This window comes from Salmo salar, chromosome ssa22, assembly GCF_905237065.1.
Source record: "Salmo salar chromosome ssa22, Ssal_v3.1, whole genome shotgun sequence".
NCBI classification, from domain to species: Eukaryota; Metazoa; Chordata; class Actinopteri; order Salmoniformes; family Salmonidae; genus Salmo; species Salmo salar.
This window is the reverse complement of record NC_059463.1, coordinates 29378108-29403262: the sequence shown is the minus strand read 5'-3', so window position 1 is coordinate 29403262 and position 25155 is coordinate 29378108. Positions and strand designations below refer to the sequence as shown.

Here is a 25155-nt window from a genome sequence, read left to right as displayed (position 1 = left end):
AAACGATTAACTAGGAGTTCAAGGAACAATGCATATAGCGTCAGAAGAGATTTAAATGCTGTAGGCTATCTTTAAAACAACTTTCATCATACTACCTCATATCATTATGAAAAGCATAGTCTAAGTTGTTTCTAACTATCTTTGTGCTGTGTATGCCTTCAAACAGATAGGGCACCTGGGAAAGGTATTGCAAGTTGACACTTTTCTTAGAGGGACAAAAGTTACAACACTAAAGGATTTATTAAAGGATTTCCCCCAAGTCACTTCCTGCGATTCACTGGAGAGAAGCCCCTCTCAGACTGTTTTTGCTCCTTTGAAGGTGTGAGTATCAAAGGACAAAACAACAAAATAAAACACATGACAGCACAACTGGTCAAACATGACCTCAACAGATCAATCAACTATATGATCTCCATCCCCTGAAGAAAACAGCACCCCTAGCTGGACCATGAAGAACCAATCAGACTCTCCATAAAGTTGGAATGTGACATGCATCATAGGCTGTGTTTAGACAGGCACCCCAATTCTGATATTATTTTCACTAATTGGTCTAATGACCATTGGCAACCTTGTCATAAATCCATAATGGCATTACCAAAAGAATATCTACCTGCCAGAATCCATAGTGCCAACTGTAAAGTTTGGTGGAGGAGGAATAATGGTCTGGGGCTGTTTTTCATGGTTCAGGCCAGGCCCCTTAGTTCCAGTGAAGGGAATTCTTAATGCTACAGCATACAATGACATTCTAGACAATTCTGTGCTTCCAAATTTGTGGCAACAGTTTGGGGAAGGCCCTTTCCTGTTTCAGAATGACAATGCCTCCGTGCACAAAGCAAGGTTCATACAGAAATGGTTTGTCGAGATCGGTGTGGAAGAACTTGACTAGCCTGCACAGAGACCTGACCTCAACCCCATCGAACACCTTTGGGTTTAATTGGAACACCGACTGCGAGCCAAGCCTAATCGCCCAACATCAGTGGCCAACCTCACTAATGCTGTTGTGGTGGAATGGAAGCAAGCCGCAATGTTCAAACATCTAGTGGAATGCCTTCCAGAAAAGTGGAGGCTGTTATAGCAGCAAAGGGGGGACCAACTCCATATTAATGTCCATGATTTTGGAATTAGATGTTTGACGAGCAGATATCCACATACTTTTGGTCATGTAGCTTATTTTTAGACCATCAACAGCAATTTTCCCTAAACACTGCATCACAGATAACTACTGCATTGTAGTTTTTCACAGTCTCAGATATACACTTGGGACTTCAATGGTTGAAATAATATGATTGGAATTGCATGACCAATTCTATATCTAAGCAACAATTTGCTCTCTATTAGGCTTGCCACCAATGGCTATAGGCTAGCCCAGTCTGTGGCATTATGATCCCAGGTCTTGTCAACTTCCACCAACTATTGTAGTCTGCACAAATCAGTAAGCAAAATAATGTTGAGACTTCCAAAAGATGTTTAAAATACATCTTTTCTGGATGTTGAAAAAACGTATTTTCCAGATGTTGAAATCATGTTCATTTTCAGTTATGAATGAAAGTTGAAAAGATGTCGTTACAGACATTGAAAAAAACGTATTTTATGGAAATTGAAAATAGGTATTTTTAAAATGTTGGTTATTGACTCTATGGCCAAATACCAACAGCACATTAATTCTCAATGAAGTTAGCATTATATCACAATAATCATTTGTACATCTGTTTTATATAGGAAAGAGGGCCCAACTGAAGATTGCAACATAGAATATTTATTATTGCTCCCATCTGTCACATACATTTATGTTAGCTTTTTCAAACGTTTTAAATCTGGCAGCAATGATACTTAAAGTAGTCCAATTTACAGAATAAACCAACAGACGACTTCAACTACAATGAGATTTTTTTTCTTGCTATGACTGTGATATGTTGTTATCTACATTAGTTGAATGCACTGACTGTAAGTCTGCTGAATGACCAAAATGTGAAACAAACCCGTGCACAGCATGCTGGGTGTTATTCTAATGAGCGCCGCCCCCAAACAAGTACACAATTTTGTTGGCCCGAACCAGACCAGACCTGAGCGAATCATAGACATCTAGGCTATGTTTACAAGTTTGTACAGTATGGTACAGTTCAGTACAGTAGAGCACAGTGCAGTACAGTGGTTCTATTCAGAGAGTAGGGTAGAGTAGAGTACAGTAGAGTACAGTTTAATTCAGTATAGTAGAGTTTCATTCAGCAGAGTAGAGTGCAGTACAGTTTAGTAGAGTCGAGTAATGTAGGGTACAATACAATACATTATACTGTACAATACTAGAGCTGGGCAGTATACCGTATTTTTCTATGTACAGGTATTGATGCACAGACCAGTTTGGGTTTCTACTTCACCTTCTACAGTATTCCAATGTTTGGTTTGTTAACCCTCCTATTATGTTGCGGTTCAATTTGACCCATTTCCACTTTTGAGTTACTAGTCTCTTTATCTCCATGAAATTAAATAACTTTTCCTCATTTAGGGTCATGAACCTAACTTCAAAATGTGGACACACTGATGTGTTGTGGAATGTCTGTGTAGATTTTGTATATAAACATGATGTGGGTCATTTTGACCCGGGGACTTTCATGTGTATAGGTATTTGCACAGGTGTCTTTGATGTATTTTGTTTTGACTGGTTCTGGTTGCACTTTCATAATTATGTTTGGGTGAAAAGGAGCTTTCCCAAGCTTCTCATTCTCAGTGCGAGAGCAGCAGATCTCTGACACAGACACTCAAAAATGTTAACAAATAGTTCTTAAATATAGAGTTTTTGAAATCAAATGTTCGTGTATTTCTTCTTTCTGAAAGGTCTGACAAGACAAAATATCGTTTTGGCTGTTTTTACATGATTCTTTGACTGTCTTGAGTGTGTTTAAACTGTGCAGGTCAATCTAACCCACACCACAATGGACATATTCTTTTCCCAGCGAAGCACAAGGGTTAAATGGGTTACACCACTCAGACGTCTATGAATGTTCCAGACACACGACCAAAAATCTACTTGAAATCAAGGCTGGTCTGGACAGCACCAAAAAAAGACAACCGGTTTGGACAGGACCAAAAAAAGACATCCAAAGACGTCGGCGTTGGTCCATGCTTATTGGGAAGTATGTCTCCCTACCTCCACACAGTCCCTTTCCCATTTTTTTATATGGGTAGGACACATTCTTACACTCTTTTTTATAGGGACAAAACAAATCAGACAATCAGCGTTTTATTATGAACTGACCAAAACGTTGTCTAGACCTATACGATTTGTACATTTGTCCAAATTAAAGTGATCTTACCTGTGTTCATTTTCGTGAACCATCCGCGCGAACATCCAAAACGTTTATCATTTATCAATCCTGGTGAGAAAGCAAAAACTCGTACATTCCATACAACAACACGTATCCCAAGAAACAGAAATAAAGCTATTCAAAGACAAGCAAGGTAAAATAATAACTTTAGTTTTCTTATGTCGCTTTTATTGGGTCAAGTTACTTTCCAGCTGCGGTCCTCGACTGGTGAAGCGCGCATTGTGTGTGGTGATGCGTTGGGAGCTGAGCGCGGGAGGTGCTCCCCTGGCGTTTCCTGAGGAGGACTGACTTGCCCTTAAAACAACACACATCGAGGAAGAAAGTTGAATATATTATTTTAATTGAGTAGCCTTCTAATGAGAGCGGTTCATTTAAATAGAAAAGCACATGGCCATTGCATGAAGAGGCATACACAATGAGTATCTTTTCTTTTTGCATTCCAATTGCCAATATGGGGTAGGATACTGTAACCCAAGGAAATTGTAAGACTCATTGACCCAGAACGCATTGCCTTTTGGCCCTCATCAGACAGATAGCCTATGTTAAATGCACTGACAAACTGGAATTGACAACATGCATGATATAAAAACAACTGAGCCCTCATCAGACAGATAGCCTATGTTAAATGTATTGACAAACTGGAATTGACAACCTGCATGATATAAAAACAACTGATGGATTTCATGTTGTCCAAGCTGATGAACGTTTTGTGTGTGGAAAATGGATGGTTTTCTTTTCCACATGAGGCTCTGAGACGTCCAGCTGAAAACAGAATGTGTGGGATCCCAGAGACTGCTGCCATTTGAACATTGTTTCCTGCCTATACATCTGAAGTCTGATTGGAGGACAGAAGTCTGATTGGAGGACAGCGACTGCTTAAAACATTTCTGCATAACAGGAAATTGCTCTCCCTGTTTCCTGCACAAGGAGGCTTCACTTCCTTAGCAACTAATGGACAAAATGAGCACATTTAACCCTTTGGAGTGTTAAAACTCAAATGATGACGATGTAACGTCACAGGATAGGATACACCAAAAATGATTTATATTCCATTACAACAAGGAAGCGTTGTGTTTAGGAGAACTCCCTATTTCCTATTGAGGTACACATTTCGATACAGTAGGCCTACTTATAAACCACATTTGGCATATTTATCGTGAATGTACCATCTTTCAACTGCCTTGTCCTAATGCACCCTCAGCGGCGTAGATAGAAACCGGAAACATCCGGTTTTCAGGGATACAGCATCTTCAACCAAGCTTCCTTTTCCCCTGGAAACTGGATGTGGGGACCCCACTCAGGCATTTTTTTTACGCCTGTAATGTCAGGTTAGTCTTACTGTAACACCACAGCAGCTATTATGATCCATGAGTACTGAACTGACTTTACCTCTCTCTGTATCTCTCAAGGTGTGACACATGGACACATGCACGCACGCACACACACACACACACACACACACACACACACACACACACACACACACACACACAGACACACACACACACACACACACACACACACACACACACACACACACACACACACACACACACACACACACACACACACACACACACACACACACAAATACTCAGTCATGTTCAGCTGCAGAGGTAATCCTAGCAATCTCACTGTCACATGCAGTTCAGAGAGAGGCTAAACCCGCACAGAAGGCATGTAGATTTCTGCCCAGGACCACCAAAGAGAAAACTCAGAACGCCAGGATTACAGTGTTTCCAACCCCCAGGACATCCCTCCTTGCTGTGACAGTGCACATGGGAGGATATTGTATAAACTGCCTCTGCCTGAGAAAGGACCATGGGGTGCCATCTTCCTCTTGCTCTCTCTCTAAACATTGAATGGTCAAAAAATCGGGGCACATTAAAGCCGGCCTGGGGATTACTGCAGATATAATTCAACATGCAAAATACATAAATAAGTCCCATTGCTGGCACTGGCAGCATTACAAGAAGAGACACAGAAGGAAAACATGCAACTGTAGACCTGACTGGTAAAGAAAAAATGATCTACAGTCCAGTCTAGTGCTCCCAGGCTCAAACTAGAGGCACCACACTGGGTTCAACCAAGTTAGACCTGCCTAAAATAAGTCTCCCACTCTGATCCTATTACACATTGATTAAACATACTTGAATTCTACCACAACTGTATTTCTGCAGAATTATCCTATTTGTACTTTTCAATCAGGGGCATCATGCATTATGACCAGTCCATATAATTTAAAGCTAATCCCTTAATTTCAATAGGCATGACAACTGTTTTCAACAGTCCCCCAACTCAGGCTAAGTGTAGCCTACTAGCAGCCAGATTGTTTTCTGATGATGGAAAAACATTAAGTACCATTACCTCTGACCCCATTTGTTTGTCCAAGAAGAGTGTTTTCATATTGAGTCAATAAAGGGGAGGGAGGTGGGCTCAGCGAGCAGCCCTGCTCTGTGGTGTGAGAGAAAAATGGATCTCCTGATAACAAGTGACTGCAGATGTGGGGCACATGAAAATATGTTTTGGGCTCTGAGATGGGGGGGTTTCCTCCACACACACACTCTCTCTAACATACACATGGACACACACAGCAATCCTTTCCCCCTCCTGAAGGGGAACGGATGTGAAAGAGGGTTAATAGGCCAGTGATGATCTCAGGGCTGGAATGTGAGGTGTTCTAGTCAATGTGCCAGCTCCACAGACTGATCTGAGGCCAGTGTTGTCTAACACCTGTGCTGTGTGCAGCCAGCTGTGGTGTTACAGAGCAGGTTGTTGTGGGAGGAGGAGGATGATTAATGGATGGACCCATTCATGTGGCTGCTACACCACATGCAGTAATTATGTCCACTTGCAAATCAGCATTTATAACCAGAGAGTGAGGAAACGTGTGTGTGTGTGTGTCTCAGAGAAAGAAAGAACAAAAGAAGGAACAAAAGAAGAAAAGAAAGACAATAGAAAGAAAGAAAGAAAGAAAGAAAGAAAGAAAGAAAGAAAGAAAGAAAGAAAGAAAGAAAGAAAGAAAGAAAGAAAGAAAGAAAGAAAGAAAGAAAGAAAGAAAGAAAGAAAGAAAGAAAATGAATGAACAGGGAGGACGTGAACCCAGTCAATAACTTCCCTTTATTACAATGCCTTGTTCTCCTGGTTGTAACATTCATTAAAGGGAATTACTGACCCGACCAAATGGCATTTATTTGTGCACAGTATGTTACAGGGGATTTTAACATTAGACTAAACATGGATGGTTTTCAGTTGTTTTCTGTAGGAGCATGGAGGACTTTCCGTGAAGCAGCCTCATAGAACAATCCCATGGATGATATTACAATGACCACCCTCTCGTAGGAACAGCTGTTATTTAGAGCCATTCAAAAACAATGACAGCACAGTCAAACCAAGAGCCAGCAAAATCACTCCTTCACACAGTTGGCTGTCAGGCCATGCATCGAAGAGGTACATAAGCATGCTACTCGGTGCTGTGGTTTGGCTCTATCATACCATGCACAATGGTCTGATACTGAAGCATTCCACTATCAGTGCCCTCCATAATTATTGAGAAGGTGAAGCATTTTTTATTCTCTATACTTCAAAACTTTGGATTTGAAATCCAACACTGACTAAGAAGTGAAAGTGCAGACTGTCAGCTTTAATTTTATCCATATTGAATCGTTTAGAAATTACAGCACTTTCTGTACATAGTCCAACCATTTTAGGGGAGCAAAAGTATTGGGACAAATTAACTTATAAAGTGCATTCAGAAAGTATTCAGACCCCTTGACTTTTTCCACATTTTGTTACATTGCAGCCTTATTCTAAAATGGATTAAAGAAAAATGTCTCTCATCAATCTACACACAACACCCCACAATGTCACGATTCTCTAAGACAGAACCCAGAAGCAGACCAGGACAAGGTGAGTAAAATGAAGGTGAGTATTTATTGGTAGTCTTGATGTGTAATTTGAGTGATCCAGGAGACGGAGCAGAGTAAATGGGTTGATCCAATGAAGTCACTGTATCCACCGACGGCCAGGCAAGGGAGTTGAATGTTCAGGGAGAATGACTGTAGACAGAGTAAACGGGAGTGAGTAACCAGTAACAAGCACAAAACAACAAAACTAGCTCAGGAAACATGAGGCTGATACGCTGGCACAACATACTGTTCGTTGCTAACGATCTGGCAGGGAATGGATGTCAGCTCAGGGTTTAAGAAGAGGTGAAGATCAGGACCAGGTGTGCAGAAGGTTGATGAGATGCAGGTGCGGGTAATAAATAGATCTCCCGCCTAACCTCGTTGCCTGGCAACCAGAGAGGGTGCGTTCAGGAACCTTAGACAACACTCAAACCAAAAACAGTCATCTCAGGCAGAAACAGACTCAGGAAGCGGGATTCCTGACACACAATGACAAAGTGAAAACAGTTTTTAGGCATTTTTGCAAATGTATTAAAAATTCTAAACAGAAATACCTTATTTATAAGTATTCAGACCCTTTGCTATGAGACTCAAAATTGATCTCAGGTACTTCCTGCTTCCATTGATCATCCTTGAGATGTTTCTACAACTTGATTGGAGTCCACCTGTGGTAAATTCAATTGATTGGATATGATTTGGAAAGGTACCCACCTGTCTATATAAGGTCCCACAGTTGACAGTGCATGTCAGAGCAAAAACCAAGCCATGATGTCAAAGGAAATGTCCGTAGAGCTGCGAGACAGAATTGTGTTGACGCACAGACCTAGGGAATTGTACCAATAAATGTGGGAAACATTGAAGATCCACAAGAAAACAGTGGCCTCCATCATTCTTAAATGTAATACATTTGGAACCACCAAGACTCTTCCTAGAGCTGGCCGCCCCGGCCAAACTGAGCATTCAGTGAAGCATGGTGGTGGCAGCATCATGCTGTGGGGATGTTTTCAACGGCAGGGGCTGAGAGACTGACACCACCATGCTTCACCGTGACAGGTTTCCTCCAGCCGTGATGCTTGGCATTCAGACCAAGAGTTCAATCTTGGTTTCATCAGACCAGAGAATCTTGTTTTTCATGGTCTGAGAGTCTTTAGGTGCCTTTTGGCAAACTCCAAGTGGGCTGTCGTGTCCCGTGTATATATATATTTTTTCCTTCATATATATTTAGTGTATATTTTTTCTATATTATAGGTATACTATATATTTTTAACGTCAGTTTCAACATACTCTCCTGCAACCCGCCTCACCCAATGTGGTATGGATCTGTGTCACGACTTCTGCCGAAGTCGGTCCCTCTTCTTGTTCGGGCGGCGTTCGGTGGTCGACGTCAGCGGACTTCTAGCCATTGCCGATCCACTTTTCATTTTCCATTTGTTTTGTCTTTGTTTTACACACCTGGTTTCAATTCCCCAATTACATGTTCATTATTTAACCCTCTGTTTTCGCCATGGTTTTTGTGCGTGTTTGTTTTATGTATTTCGGTCCTTTTGTGTGGGCTTGGTATTGCTAGATGTATTTGGTAATTTTGAGTAAAGTTACTTTTATTAGTCATCTCTGCTGTCCTGTGCCTGACTCCTCTGCACCAGCTACACCCAGACCTTAACAATCTGCTATTTTCTATACTTTAGAACCGGAACCCCAAACAGAAGCTAGCCAGCTAACTAGATACTAGCTAATAGTTAGTTATCCAGTGCTAGCGGTCATCAGCTAACCTAGGGAATTGTCAGCTAACCTAGGTCATCAGCTAACTCTGTTCCAAACGCACTAGACGACCAGTTCATATAGCCTTTAGCCCCACCCTTATCCTACTCCTTCTCTGTTCCTTTGGTGATGTAGAGGTTAATCCAGGCCCTGCAGCGCCTAGCTCCACTCCCATTCCCCAGGTGCTCTCATTTGTTGACTTCTGTAACCGTAAAAGCCTTGGTTTCGTGCATGTTAACATTAGAAGCCTCCTTCATAAGTTTGTTTTAGCCCCCGCGATATGCAACTTTTCAGGGAAGTTAAGAACAAATATACACAGGCAGTTAGGAAAGCAAAGGCTAGCTTTTTCAAACAGAAATTTGCATCCTGTATCACAAACTCCAAAAAGTTCTGGGACACTGTAAAGTCCATGGAGAATAAGAGCACCTCCTCCCAGCTGCCCATTGCACTGAGGCTAGGAAACACTGTCACCGCCGATAAATCCACCATAATTGAGAATTTCAATAAGCAGTTTTCTATGGCTGGCCATGCTTTCCACCTGGCTACCCCTTCCCCGGTCAACAGCCCTGCACCCCCCACAGCAACTTGCCCAAACCTCCCCCATTTCTCCTTCACCCAAATCCAAATAGCTGATGTTCTGAAAGAGTTGCAAAATCTGGACCCCTACAAATCAGCTGGGCTAGACAATCTGGACCCTCTCTTTCTAAAATTATCCGCTGCAATTGTTGCAACCCCTATTACTAGCCTGTTCAACCTCTCTTTTCGTCTGACATCCCCAAAGATTGGAAAGCTGCCATGGTCATCCCCCTCTTCAAAGGGGTAGACACTAGACACAAACTGTTACAGACCTATATCTATCCTACCCTGCCTTTCTAAGGTCTTCGAAGGTCAAGTTAACAAACAGATCACCGACCATTTCGAATCCCACCGTACCTTCTCCGCAATGCAATCTGGTTTCTGAGCTGGTCATGGGTGCATCTCAGCCACGCTCAAGGTCCTAAACGATATCATAACCGCCATCGATAAAAGACAATACCGTGCAGCCGTATTCATCGACCTGGCCAAGGCTTTTGACTCTGTCAATCACTACATTCTTATCGGCAGACTCAACAGCCTTGGTTTCTCAAATGACTGCCTCGCCTGGTTCACCAACTACTTCTCAGACAGAGTTCAGTGTGTCAAATCGGAGGGCCTGTTGTCTGGACCTCTGGCAGTCTCTATGGGGGTGGCACAGGGTTCAATTCTCGGGCCGACTCATTTCTCTGTATACATCAATGATGTCGCTCTTGCGGCTGGTGATTCTCTGATCCACCTCTACGCAGACGACACCATTCTGCATACTTCTGTCCCTTCTTTGGACACTGCGTTAACTAACCTCCAGATGAGCTTCAATGCCATACAACTCTCCTTCCGTGGCCTCCAACTGCTTTTAAATGCAAGTAAAACTAAATGCATGCTCTTCAACCGATTGCTGCCCGTACCTGCCCGCCCGTCCAGCATCACTACTCTGGACGGTTCTGACTTAGAATATGTGGACAATTACAAATACCTAGGTGTCTGGTTAGACTGTAAACTCTCCTTCCAGACTCACATTAAGCATCTCCAATCGAAAATTAAATCTAGAATCGGCTTCCTATTTCGCAACAAGGCATCCTTCACTCATGCTGCCAAACATACCCTCGTAAAACTGACTATCCTACCGAATCTTGACTTTGGCGATGTCATTTATAAAATAGCCCCCAACACTCTACTCAGCAAATTGGATGCAGTCTATCACAGTGCCATCCGTTTTGTCACCAAAGCCCCATATACTACCCACCACTGCGACCTGTATGCTCTCGTTGGCTGGCCCTCGCTTCATATTCGTCGCCAAACCCACTGGCTCCAGGTCATCTATAAGTCTTTTCTTGGTAAAGCCCTGCCTTATCTCAGCTCACTGGTCACCATAGCAGCCTCATTTGCACACACTGTATATAGATTTTTTTCTATTGTGTTATTGACTGTACGTTTGTTTATTCCATGTGTAACTCTGTGTTGTTGTTTGTGTCGGACTGCTTTGCTTTATCTTGGCCACGTCGCAGTTGTAAATGAGAACTTGTTCTCAACTAGCCTACCTGGTTAAATAAAGGTTAAATAAAATAAATACATTAATTAAAAATGTGCGTTTTACTGAGGAGTGGCTGGTCACTCTTCCAGGACCTCAGACTGGGGCGAAGGTTCACCTTCCAACAAGACAACGACCCTAAGCACACACTCCCCAAATACAGGTGTGCCAAGCTTGTAGTCATACCCAAGAAGACTCGAGGCTGTAATCGCTGCCATAGGTGCTTCAACAAAGTACTGAGTAAAGAGTCTGAATACTTATGTAAATGTCATATTTCAGGTTTTTTTTTTGTAAATGTGCAAAAAACTAAATATGTTTTTGCTTTGTCATTATGGTGTATTGTTTGTAATCGAATAGAATATGTTTCTAAACACTACATTAATATGGTTTCTACCATTATTTTTTTTAAATTAAGGAATCCAGAAGGAATCGTGAATAATGATGAGTGAGAAAGGTACAGAGGGTCAAAGATCATACCTCCAAGACATGCTAACCCAGGGTTTCCCAAACGTAGTCCTCGGGACCCCAAGGGTTGCACATTTTGTTTTTTCCCTAGCACTACACATCTGATTCAAATAGTCAACTAATGTATTGTCATATTTTTTAGTCACTTTTATTGTAAATAATTCTAGAATATGTTTCTAAACACTTCTACATTAATGTGGATGTTACCATTATTACAGATTATCCTGAATGGATCATGAACAATCGTGAACAGAGAAAGTTATAGAAGAACAAATATCATACCCCCCCAAAAATGCTTACTTCCCTGTTATTGTAATGGTGAGAAGTTAGCATGTCTTGGGGGTATGATATCTGTGCACCTGTAACTTTTGTTAAAGTTGCGTCAATTCGTTTCTGGTATCAGAACAAAATAGTCAGCACATAGTAACTTCTGATTTATTTGTACTTTAATTAATGCAAACACGTGTATGGTAAATATGTCATTCGTATACGGTCTCTCTGTGACACCTCGCAGGGCAGACAGAGAAGAGAGCGACACATCCTATTGTTCTCTCTTATATACTCTGACAGAGATATTTCCCGCTCAATGCTGGCCTGTCAGAGGGAGGAGGAGCGTGGTTTAAACTTGCTCCTCCTGTCGTCAGCGTGCAGGCTGGTCCCAGCCTCGTGACGCACTTCCTGTTGCCGGTTGTAGTTCTTGTCTTCAGCAGTTGACTTATCCGTAGTTTATATACTTAATAATGTAGCATAGCTTCTCCGGTATATTATATAAGTTATGCAAACAAATATCCAGTTTAACCCTAACACTTTCATTATTCACGATTCATTCAGGATTATCCGTAATCATGGTAGCATCCACATTAATGTAGAAGCGTTTAGAAATATGTTATATTCTTATTTAAAATACAAGTGACTACAAAATGACACAATACATTATTTACCATTTGTTTCTATTATGCACAAAATCTGAAACACAACCAAAACAAACAGCAAATGCATCCAACAGGTCTGTAGAGTCACAAGTTTGATGTAGTCTTTGTCTGCAATGAATATGGGACCAAATGCTTAACTTTTTACTACTTTAATTCATAAGTGAATTTGTCTGTATACTTTTGATCCTCTAAAATGGGGGGACTATGTACAACAAGTGCTAAACGGAAAATACCCTCAAATTAAAGCTAGCAGTCTGCACTTTAACTTCATAGTCGTTGTTTGATTTCAAATCCACACTTTGAGTATAGAGCCAAAAGAAGAAAAACAGGCTTCACCGTCCCAATAATAATGGAGGGCACTGTATATGATAAAGTGGGAGAATCCCTGTGCTGTGTGTGTGTGTGTGTGTGTGTGTGTGTGTGTGTGTGTGTGTGTGTGTGTGTGTGTGTGTGTGTGTGTGTGTGTGTGTGTGTGTGTGTGTGTGTGTGTGTGTGTGTGTGTGTCCTCTTGATTTACTCTTTCCTGTCACTGTTTTAAGGTCTTTCAGCAAAATTGGGCAGGGAAAGAGGGAGAGTATGGTTTCCAAACTTGTAGACATATTTTCTTTCACACCTTCTGAACCAATAGCTTTGTACGACTGATAGTTATGGCCAGAGCAGTTATGTATTGGGTCCCTCAGTCTATGATATATACAGTTTAATTTCTAAGTTATGTGAAGTGTCACAAAAAATAGCTGGTTATAAAAGTAAGATAATAACAAGTAATCACTTACAGTGTTAACACAATCACTACTTCTGTTATTAAAACCCATATAACAAGTAGTCGATGTGGTTTACATCAGCTGTAATTCAACAGTAACTGATAAATCAAACTTTATTGAATCACAGTGGACCCCTTGACAGATAGGAAACATGGTATCAGGGTGAAATAATCTGTCACAGATAAGAATGACACTTGATTTGAAGGAGCTTTGTTAAAGAAAGAAGAAACCATAGAGAGGCAATCATTTACTGATCTATTAACAATGCTTGCCCTCATAGATTATGGTTATGGTGAAAACATAGACCTATATCTTTCAGGCGCATTCTTTGAATTGCTAATGAATGTTATTTGAAAACCTGATTTGAAACATTCCTGCACTTAAATCATGGAAAGCAAAGAAAATTGCATCATGGAAAATGATGCAGTAATTGTAATGCATCTGTGTGTAGCTGGTGTAGATGAGTCAGGTGCAGGACAGCAGATATGAGTAATGTAAGCAATTTTACTAAACAATAAATAACAAACACGTCAATAAATCCCAGGCCACAATTACAGACCGCAATACAGTAAACAATCACTCACAAACAAACATGGGGGAACAGAGGGTTAAATAATGAACAAGTAATTGGGGGATTGAAACCAGGTGTGTAAGACAAGGACAGAACAAATGGAAAATGAAAAGTGGATCGACGATGGCTAGAAGACCGGTGACGTTAACCGCCGAACGCCGCCCGAACAAGGAGAGGGGGCGACTTCGGCGGAAGTTGTGACACTAAAATAGCAACTAAAAAACAGCATGGTATGCATGCAATTTCAACCCCTGAACAATAAACAATGGACAAAGAAAGGTCAAAGTGTGTGTGCTTTGCGTGTGTGGTTATGTGTGTGTGTGCGTGCGTGTGTTTGGAAAGAAAAATAAAGAGCCTAGACCTAAGAAAGGTCAAAGTGTGTGTGTGTGTGTGTGTGTGTGTGTGTGTGTGTGTGTTGGGTGTGTGTTTGTGTTGGGTGTGTGTTAGTGAGGGAGTGAATGAGTCAGTGAGTGAGTGAATGAGTCTGTGGTGCTCTGCTGCCTGGGTTACAGCCCAACATCTCCACTTTACTTCCTCTCTTCCATGGTCACTAAGGTCACAGGCATCATCAACTATACACACACAACAAATATCCCTGGTTAAAATACTATTATAAACTGGGTGGTTTGAGCCCTGAATGCTGACTGGCTGACAGACCGTATACCAAGTCTATGACAAATCATGTATTGTTACTGATATAATTACGTTGGTTTATAATAGCAATAAGGCACCTCAGGGGTTTGTGATATATGGTCAATATTCCAAAGTTAAGGAGGACTCCACGTTGCATTGTGCATAAGAACAGCCCTTAGCCGTGGTATATTAGCCATATGCCACACCTCCTCGGTGGGGTAGGTTCTGCTTTAGAATAGAAGGCCCTGGATCCAGAAAAGTGCTAAAAATAGCCCATATTAACATACGTAGCCTAAGAAACAAGGTCCATGAGGTCAATAACTTTCTTGTAACAGATGACATTCATATTCTGACTAACTCTGAAACTCACTTAGATAATACTTTTGATGATACAGTGGTAGCAATACATGTTTATAACATCTACCGAAAGACAGAAATGCCAACCAAGGCGGTGTTGCAGTCTATATTCAGAACCACATTCCTGTAAAGCTTAGAGACGATCTAATGTTAAATACTGTTGAAGTAATATGGTTACAGGTTCATCTGCCTCACCTAAAGCCCATTCTTGTGGGAAGCTGCTATAGACCACCAACTGCTAAAAGGCAGTATCTGGATAATATGTGTGAAATGCTTGATAATGTATGTCATATCAACAGAGAAGTACAGCTGAAGTCGGAAGTTTACAAACACTTAGGTTGGAGTCATAAAAACTCATTTTTCAACCACTCCACAAATTTCTTGTTAACAAACTATAGTTTTGGCAAGTCGGTTAGGTACCTGAAGGTACCACGTTCATCTGTACAAACAATAGTATGCAAGTATAAATACCATGGGACCACTCAGCCGTCATACCGCTCAGGAAGGAGACACGTTCTGTCTCCTAGAGATGAATGTACTTTGGTGCGAAAAGTGCAAATCAATCCCAGAACAAGAGCAAAGGACATTGTGAAGATGCTGGAGGAAACAGGTACAAAAGTATCTATATCCACAGTAAAACGAGTCCTATATCGACATAACCTGAAAGGCCGCTCACCAAGGAAGAAGCCACTGCTCCAAAACCGCCATAAAGAAGCCGGACTACGGTTTGCAACTGGACATGGGGACAAAGATCGTACTTTTTGGTGAAATGTCCTCTGGTCTGATTAAACAAAAATAGAACTGTTTGGCTGTAATGACCATCGTTATGTTTGGAGGAAAAAGGGGGAGGCTTGCAAGCCGAAGAACACCATCCAACCGTGAAGCACAGGGGTGGCAGCATGATGTTGTGGGGGTGCTTTGCTGCAGGAGGGACTGGTGCACTTCACAAAATAGATGGCATCATGAGGGAGGAAAATTATGTGGATATATTGAAGCAACATCTCAAGACATCAGTCAGGAAGTTAAAGCTTGGTCGCAAATGGGTCTTCCAAATGGACAATGACTCCAAGCATACTTCCAAAGTTGTGGCAAAATGACTTAAGGACAACAAAGTCAAGGTATTGGAGTGGCCATCACAAAGCCCTGACTTCAATCCTATAGAAAAGGTGTGGGCAGAACAGAAAAAGTGTGTGCGAGCAAGGAGGCCTACAAACCTGACTCAGTTACACCAGCTCTGTCAGGAGGAAGGCCAAAATTCACCCAACTTATTGTGGGAAGCTTGTGGAAGGCTACCCGAAACATTTGACCCAAGTTATACAACTGTATACAGTTGAAGTCGGAAGTTTACATACACCTTAGCCAAAACCATTTAAACTCAGTTTTTCACAATTCCTGACGTTTAATCCTAGTAAAAATTCCCAGTCTTAGGTCAGTTAGGATTACCACTTTATTTTAAGAATGTGAAATGTCAGAATAATAGTAGAGAGAATTATTTATTTCAGCTTTAATTTCTTTCATCACATTTCCAGTTGGTCAGAAGTTTACATACACTCATTTAGTATTTGGTAGCATTGCCTTTAAATTGTTTAACTTGGGTCAAATGTTTCGGGTAGCCTTCCACAAGCTTCCCACAATAAGTTGGGTGAATTCTGGCCTTCCAGGTGACGCTGGTTGAAAGAATGCCAAGAGTGTGCAAAGGGCCATAAAGGGAGACCACTGTGTGTAACCAACGGTGAGTCAATTTGAGGTTTCTCGGAATGGAATGATATCCTGTCAAAGTGTCAGTGACATAACACTGGTGTTAGTGAGATTTCCCATTATATGCATGCCTTTGAAAGTTGGCTTGTTGGTTTGCTGAACCACAATGGTCTACTCCTGTATAGTAACTCTTCAGTCATTATCTCTACGCCAGAGACAGAGGTCCACCTCTAATTAAATCCCCTATGGGAACTGTTAGCTAAGTGCTACAATAGTGGGAGCTAACCTATCTCCCTGTCTCAGATACACCTATCTCGTGAGGAGGGCTACCCAGAAACACTTGGAAGAACGACGTCCAAGCAGAAATGACTGAGAGAGGCCTCAACTGGTGTGACCTGAAAAAACTTGTCCTAAACCGAGTGAGACGGAGGACATTTATCAACGGCCTGTGCTCCATAGAAGCCAAGGGCTTAAGTAAAGTAAGTCATGAGGTGGACAGGCATGATTTCCTTTTGCAATGCCAACATCCATACATCTGGTTGGGATCATTTGTTTGCCATGTACCATACCTTAGAGAAGACCATCGGGCATAGGGGAGGATTCAGAGTGTTATCATCTAGTGCCACGTTTTCAGATAAACTGAAGGCTATCCTTGCTGACATTGGACATGCCCCACATCATGACTGACGTCTCACTGATGAAGGGAGAGGTAGAGTGAATGAAAATGTATGCAGGGTATGAACCAGATCTTTTCAGAGAGTGCCCCATGGGAGCAGTCAGGCAGGCAGGAGTGCAGTGAGTCGACACAGCGCAGCACGAACACATGCCTATACATGTCATGCCAATCACTCACATCGATTCGTCACATGCTTATTTAAACAGTCATGGCACCATAAAACACAAACACACGGTCAGCAAACACAAACACACGGTCAGCGGCGATCAGCCTTGGACAGAGGAGAAGAATAAAAAAACATTGGGGAGGATGGGCTCGTGGTAATGGCTGGAGCGGAATAAGTGGAATGGTATCAAATACATTAAACACGTGGTTTCCATGTATTTGATGCCATTCCATTCGCTCCGTTCCGGACATTATTATGAGCCGTCCTCCCCTCAGCAGCCTCCACTTCTCCACACGTAAGAGTTGCTTTACTATAATAGTCACAGCAGTTTCTGTAATATTCATTCCATTCGTGTGTAGTATAGCCTGCAGATCCTCTAATGACTGGTTCAGCAGGCAGTTTAGACCTTAAGGTTCTCTCCCCCATAACCACACAGAGTGCCATAAAGGAGTTTGCATGTGAAACACAGGCTAGTTCTGCCACTACCAGACATTATGGAGGCTCACAGTAATGCCACTCCTGCTGCGTTAGTGTAAAGCAGCCTAAAAGCAGCATATGTAAGACAGGCTGGCCGGCACCAGTGGGGCTAATGGCAGACCTGCAGCTGTGACTCCCCAGTACACCCCAATAGCAGATGGATCAGAGAGAGAAGAGAAAATAGTCCCTGTGGATAATGTGATGACTCCATTTGGCATGATACAACTCAGTGTGGGGCTGCTGGATTCATGTAGTAAATAACGCCTTCACAGTTTGATAAACATTTCCTATTAGTGTTGTATTTCTCCTCACTGGTTCTGTTGTTCACTCCATGTGGTGAGGAGGACCAGTCTTCCCCAGCCAAGGGAGTAGGGCCTTCAGTTCCTATACTGTGGCGTTGTATGTCATTTAGCACTCATAACGCTTTGTTGCCCACAAATGAGATCCTGCCCCCGCGGCTGATACAATAAGGACGATTGCAAGAGTAACAAATGGTTTTAATTGATCCCCTAAGTAGATGGAAATCTATTCAAAAGAGAGCGGTTAAGGTGTTTAAACTGCTGAGATGTATCAAATTGCAGAAAGAGTGTTTGTGTACTTGTGTGTTCAGCTGAAATGGGAATTCGATAGGCCGTTTGTCTCCCGGGCAGTGTATCTGTTGTCCTGTGCGGACCGTTCCTTGCGGTGGCAGATAAAGAGATTAGCAGAGTGCTGATCGTTGTAGGCACTGCACGCAGGCTCGTAATGGACTCGTAAATTCCGCCGACGTAAAAGAAAAAAGAAAAAAGAAAAGGGGGGCTGAAGGGAAGAAGAGGAGAATCATTGGCGGTGCTCTCTCTCTTTCTCTGTCCATTCGTGTTTCTGGGGGGCAGAGACCTTGGCTCTATCTTATCCTATTAGCTCATGATGTTTCCAAACAAAGAGGCCATGACAAGTAGACATGAGCTGTGTTGAGATGACAGGGATTAGGCCTTGCAGCAACAACTTTAAAGGGGGATAAAATAAAGTTATAGCTACTTATAAGGTTTTGGGCTCTTTCATGTTATAGAATGTTTATGGCACTCTGAACACAACAGCAACACCGCTAGGCTACTATGGAAGGTCTATTACTCTTTTCACACTATAGGGCTGACCGAAACCAAACTTTGCTGGCTTGGATATTTTCTTCTCACACAATTGTCCTTTTCAGCATGGTTTCAGCAAATATGGTAGATGCGTAACCAGGCCAGCTCAGTACAGCTTGGTTTGGCTTGGCTCGGCTCAGTAGTGTGAAAAGCCCTTAGGAGGAATAATGAAAGATAGATGAAGGTTCATTTGCACCAATGACATGAATCAAATGACTGAGTTTGTGTTTAATGTAGGTTTAGTGCTACTGAAGATAAAAGATGAGTTTAGTCTAATGGAGGAATTGTGATGGTGATATAGATGCCAGACAGTGGCACTCTCTTCTGTTGATCGCCTCAGGCAGATGGATGGGAGCCCAGGTATCGATCTGCTCTTTATTACCAGCCTGCATGGCTTTATTACGGCATTCCGATACTGTTGGGGTAATTATTTTATTTAAAAAATGTATCAAGGGAGGCCAAACGCTTCTTGGCACCAATCAATCAAATGCTATGGTGGCAACATGTCATACTCTTTTGGTCCAGACAGCATCCAATACATGGGCTACACATACTCTGTCTCCCTTAATACATGGGCTACACATACTCTGTCTCCCTTAATACATGGGCTACACATACTCTGTCTCCCTTGATACATGGGCTACACATACTCTGTCTCCCTTAATACATGGGCTACACATACTCTGTCTCCCTTAATACATGGGCTACACATACTCTGTCTCCCTTGATACATGGGCTACACATACTCTGTCTCCCTTAATACATGGGCTACACATACTCTGTCTCCCTTGATACATGGGCTACACATACTCTGTCTCCCTTAATACATGGGCTACACATACTCTGTCTCCCTTGATACATGGGCTACACATACTCTGTCTCCCTTGATACATGGGCTACACATACTCTGTCTCCCTTAATACATGGGCTACACATACTCTGTCTCCCTTAATACATGGGCTACACATACTCTGTCTCCCTTAATACATGGGCTACACATACTCTGTCTCCCTTGATACATGGGCTACACATACTCCTGTCTCCCTTAATACATGGGCTACACATACTCTGTCTCCCTTAATACATGGGCTACACATACTCTGTCTCCCTTGCTCGGGTGATTTCTCCAGGGAGATCCAGCCACTTGCGAATTGAAGGAAAATTATGAAAACACAAAGAGATGAAAGATAAATTATTGCATAATATATATGTTTTTATTGGTCAAATATTTGGGGATGCCTGGCTTCCTTTGGCATCCATGAATACACACCACTGCTGCTAGTTGCCAACAGTAAAAAAAAAAACATTGCAGTTGTAGGCGACTACCCAGAGACTACTACCCAGAGACTACTACCCAGAGACTACAACCCAGAGACTACTACCCAGAGTCTACTACCCAGAGTCTACTACCCAGAGTCTACTACCCAGAGACTACTACCCAGAGACTACAACCCAGAGACTACTACCCAGAGACTACTACCCAGAGACTACTACCCAGAGTCTACTACCCAGAGTCTACTACCCAGAGACTACTACCCAGAGACTACAACCCAGAGACTACTACCCAGAGTCTACTACCCAGAGACTACAACCCAGAGTCTACTACCCAGAGACTACTACCCAGAGACTACTACCCAGAGTCTACTACCCAGAGACTACTACTCAGAGACTACTACCCAGAGACTACTACCCAGAGACTACAACCCAGAGACTACTACCCAGAGTCTACTACCCAGAGTCTACTACCCAGAGTCTACTACCCAGAGACTACAACCCAGAGACTACAACCCAGAGTCTACTACCCAGAGTCTACTACCCAGAGTCTACTACCCAGAGACTACTACCCAGAGTCTACTACCCAGAGACTACTACCCAGAGACTACTACCCAGAGACTACTACCCAGAGACTAGTACCCAGAGTCTACTACCCAGAGACTACTACCCAGAGACTACTACCCAGAGTCTACTACCCAGAGACAACTACCCAGAGACTACTACCCAGAGACTACTACCCAGAGTCTACTACCCAGAGACTACAACCCAGAGTCTACTACCCAGAGACTACTACCCAGAGTCTACTACCCAGAGACTACTACCCAGATACAACTACCCAGAGACTACTACCCAGAGACTACTACCCAGAGACAACTACCCAGAGACTACTACCCAGAGTCTACTACCCAGAGACCTATAGGCAGGGATTAAAGCAAATCATGGTTTAAGCCCAACAACAACAAAAAATTCAGTGAGGTGACAATGTACAATGTGCTCTTCTACTTTTTTACGATCCAGGATCTTGGCTGTCTAACTGATGACAGAGTTGGAGCAGGTCTCTTTGCTGATGTTGAGTTTGACATTGAATGTGTTTGTGTGACCTCAGCTCAACCTATAAGAAAACCGGGCCCATCAAACAGCCAAAGGCTCGTTATAGATTAGAATAACGAAGAAATTGTGCTAAAAATAATAATAATCTTAACAGGCCCATGGGCAGCTGGCCATGTCACCGTTTTCATTGTTTTATTTTTATATTTAAAAAATATTCAATTTCGACCAGCCCACCCAACCTAAAAAGTGGTCCAGCCCATCTGGCATTTGCCACTTCATGGCAGTGGTGATATGCTTCCTGCAGGCCCCAACACAATATTGACTGTGAAGTCCAAGAACAGTTTTACAGCGGCTTGCATCTCAATGTGTCGTTCAGGAGGAGATGAACGTTGTCTCCTAGAAACAAACAACCCAATATAGTATGATAATGAACACTTCAACCAAAAAGGACTGGGACTCCCTGCTGCTCTTCTCTCTCTCTCTCCCTTTCATTGCCAATCCAATGTGAATGTCACTGACAGAAGCAACCCAAAACAGATGAAACACATTTAATGGCAGGCAGTTGAAATGGAAAAAGTATTTTCCTAATACGAGGTTAGGTGACATCCGTGGTCAAGTAATGCAGATAATGAATGAGTATAGGGGTCGGAAATCATGTACTGAATTCTCCTTCGCTTGGCACATAGGGCATGTCTGATTCAATTAACCCAGGAAGCACACCAGCTGACCCATAACACAATCATCTCAATTTCTCCAGGCTCACCAACGTAGCACACTGTCCTGGCATTCTACCTCTCTGGTGAGCATGGAATCCTGTGATAAAGCCTGTGATGGAAGACAATGAATGTATTTAAAAGTCAGTTTGAATATCTTGGGAAAACAAGTACTGTAGGCCTATAGGCTACCGGTGGTCCTAACCCCACGGTGGCCTCCGTTGGATATAAATAATTTGTATTAATTACACTGTCAGGGGTGGAGAACTCACTACATGACTATGCCAGGATCACTCCATCTGTCCACTGCGTTTGGCCGCTCTGCTGTACTTAATGGCTGGGCTGTATAGTCCTTATTGGGTTGCTGCGGTTCTGCTTATCGCCTGTACTGAACATCCATCACTTCAGCATGATAACTGTCTACCGCACTTCTCAGCATCCCACACACACACACAACACAAACACACAGATGCGCGTGGAGGCATGCACGCATGTCCACACGCACGGACACGCAGCATCACTACTCTGGGCGGTTCTGACTTAGAATATGTGGACAACTACAAATACCTAGGTGTCTGGTTAAACTGTAAACTCTCCTTCCAGACTCATATTAAGCATCTCCAATCCAAATATAAATCTAGAATTGGCTTCCTATTTCGCAACAATGCATCCTTCACTCATGCTGCCAAACATACCCTAGTAAAACTGACTATCCTACCGATCCTTGACTTCGGTGATGTCATTTACAAAATAGCCTCCAACACTCTACTCAGCAAATTGGATGCAGTCTATCTATCACAGTGCCATCCATTTTGTCACCAAAGCCCATATACTACCCAGCACTGTGACCTACCTGTATGCTCTTGTTGGCTGGCCCTCGCTTCATATTTGTTGCCAAACCCACTGGCTCCAGGTCATCTATAAGTCTTTTCTTGGTAAAGCCCCGCCTTATCTCAGCTCACTGGTCACCATAGCAGCACCCACCCGTAGCACGCACTCCAGCAGGTATATTTCACTGGTCACCCCCAAAGCCAATTCCTCCTTTGACCGCCTCTCCTTCCAGTTCTCTTCTGCCAATGACTGGAACGAATTGCAAAAAATCACTGAAGCTGGAGACTCATGTCTCCCTCACTAACTTTAAGCATCAGCTGTCAGAGCAGCTTACAAATCATTGCACCTGTACATAGCCCACGTGTAAATAGCCCATCCAACTACCTCATCCCCATATTGTTATCTATTTATTTATTTTGCTCCTTTGCACCCCAGTATCTCTACTTGCACATTCATCTTCTGCACATCTATCACTCCAGTGTTTATTTGCCAAATTGTAATTATTTCGCCACTATGGCCTATTTATTGCCCTACCTCCCTAATTTTACTTAATTTGCACACACTGTTTATATATATTTTTCTATTGTGTTATTGACTGTATGTTTGTTTATTCCATGTGTAACTCTGTGTTGTTGCTTGTGTTGCACTGCTTTGCTTTATCTTGGCCAGGTCGCAGTTGTAAATAAGAACTTGTTCTCAACTGGCCTACCTGGTTAAATAAAGGTGAAATAAATAAATTAATTAATTAATTAATAAAATAATGCCTATTGCCTCACACCAAAACCATGCTCAAGTCAAAGGCCTTATTGTGTAAATTAAGAGTTGTTACTTAAATCAATGGTGATTAATTAGTTAAGTGATGTCCCTTGTGAAGATCATATGCAAGGCCAGGTTATGACCCTAGTCACAAGATTTGTATTTGTATTTAGTATGGATCCCCATTAGCTGCTGCTTTGGCAGCAGCTACTCTTCCTGGGTTCCAGCAAAATTAAGGCAGTATATACAATTTTAAAAACATTATAATACATTCACAGATTTCACAACACACTGCGTGCCCTCAGGCCCCTACTCCACCACTGCCACATATCAACAGTACTAAATCCATGTGAATGTATAGTGCATATGTTATCGGTGTGTGTGTGTGTGTGTGTGTGTGTGTATGCATGTATCTCTGCCAATGTTTGGTTTTTTTGTATCTAATTTTACTGCTTGCGTCAGTTACTTGATGTGGAATAGAGTTCCATGTAGTCGTGCCTCTATGTAGTACTGTGTGCCTCCCATAGTCTGTTCTGGACTTGGGGACTGTGAAGAGACCTCTTGTGGCATGTCTTGTGGGGTACGCATGGGCGTCCGAGCTGTGTGCCAGTAGTTTAGATGGACAGCTCGGTGCATTCAACATGTCAATACCTCTCTTAAATAAAAGTAGTGATGAAGTCAATCTCTCCTCCACTTTCAGCCAGGAGAGATTGACATGCATATTATTAATATTAGCTCTCCGTGTACAACCACTGGCCAGCCGTGCTGCCCTGTTCTGAGCCAATTGCAATTTTCCTAAGTCCTTTTTGTGGCACCTGACCACACGACTGAACAATAGTCATGGTGCGACAAAATTAGGGCCTGTAAGACCTGCCTTGTTGATAGTGTTGTTAAGAAGGCAGAGCTTTATTATAGACAGACTTCTCCCCATCTTAGCTACTACTGCATCAGCATGTTTTGACCATGACAGTTTACAATCTATGGTTACTCCAAGCAGTTTAGTCATCTCAACTTGCTCAATTTCCACATTATTTATTAGAAGATTTAGTTGAAGTTTAGGGTTTAGTAAGTGTTTTGTTCCAAATACAATGCTTTTAGTTTTGGAAATATTTAGGGCTAACTTATTCTTTGCCACCCACTCTGAAACTAACTGCAGCTCTTTGGTGAGTGTTGCAGTCATTTCAGTCGCTGTAGTAGCTGACACTCTGGCTTTAATCAGTCAGTGGCATGTCGTTAGTAAAAATTTAAAAAGCAAGGGGCCTAAACAGCTACCCTGGGGAATTCCTGATTCTAACTGGATTACATTTAATCCGCGCTATTCTCAAACCAAGGCACACAGCCTGTTTTTTATTTATAGGCTGTTTTCAATTTGTCAATTTCAAATGATTTTCTAACCAGTTTTTTATTTTCTAAGAACAGTTTGAATTGAGGTGTGTTCCACTTCATACATTCACATAAAAGTAGTAATTTTTACTTTTGCGGACCAATAAATTTTTGGGACATTTCTAAACTGGACAAAATTCCCCAAACACTTCCCAATTGTTAGTGCAGTTCGAGTGTGCAGACATTTGCTCATC

The 25155-nt window shown here is 42.3% G+C and overlaps 1 protein-coding gene across 2 annotated transcripts in view; it reads right to left on the bottom strand.

Annotated features, from left to right (window-relative positions):
* The window catches only part of LOC106583215 (FYVE, RhoGEF and PH domain-containing protein 5), a 52529-nt gene extending 48932 nt beyond the window's left edge, over window positions 1-3597 (bottom strand). For both annotated transcript variants that reach the window (XM_014167132.2, XM_045705476.1), the window contains exon 1: window positions 3312-3597. In XM_014167132.2, the coding sequence (XP_014022607.2) occupies window positions 3312-3321 (10 nt within the window). In that variant the 5' untranslated portion in view covers window positions 3322-3597. The remainder of the gene's footprint in view (window positions 1-3311) is intronic.
* Window positions 3598-25155: the final 21558 nt, after the last annotated feature.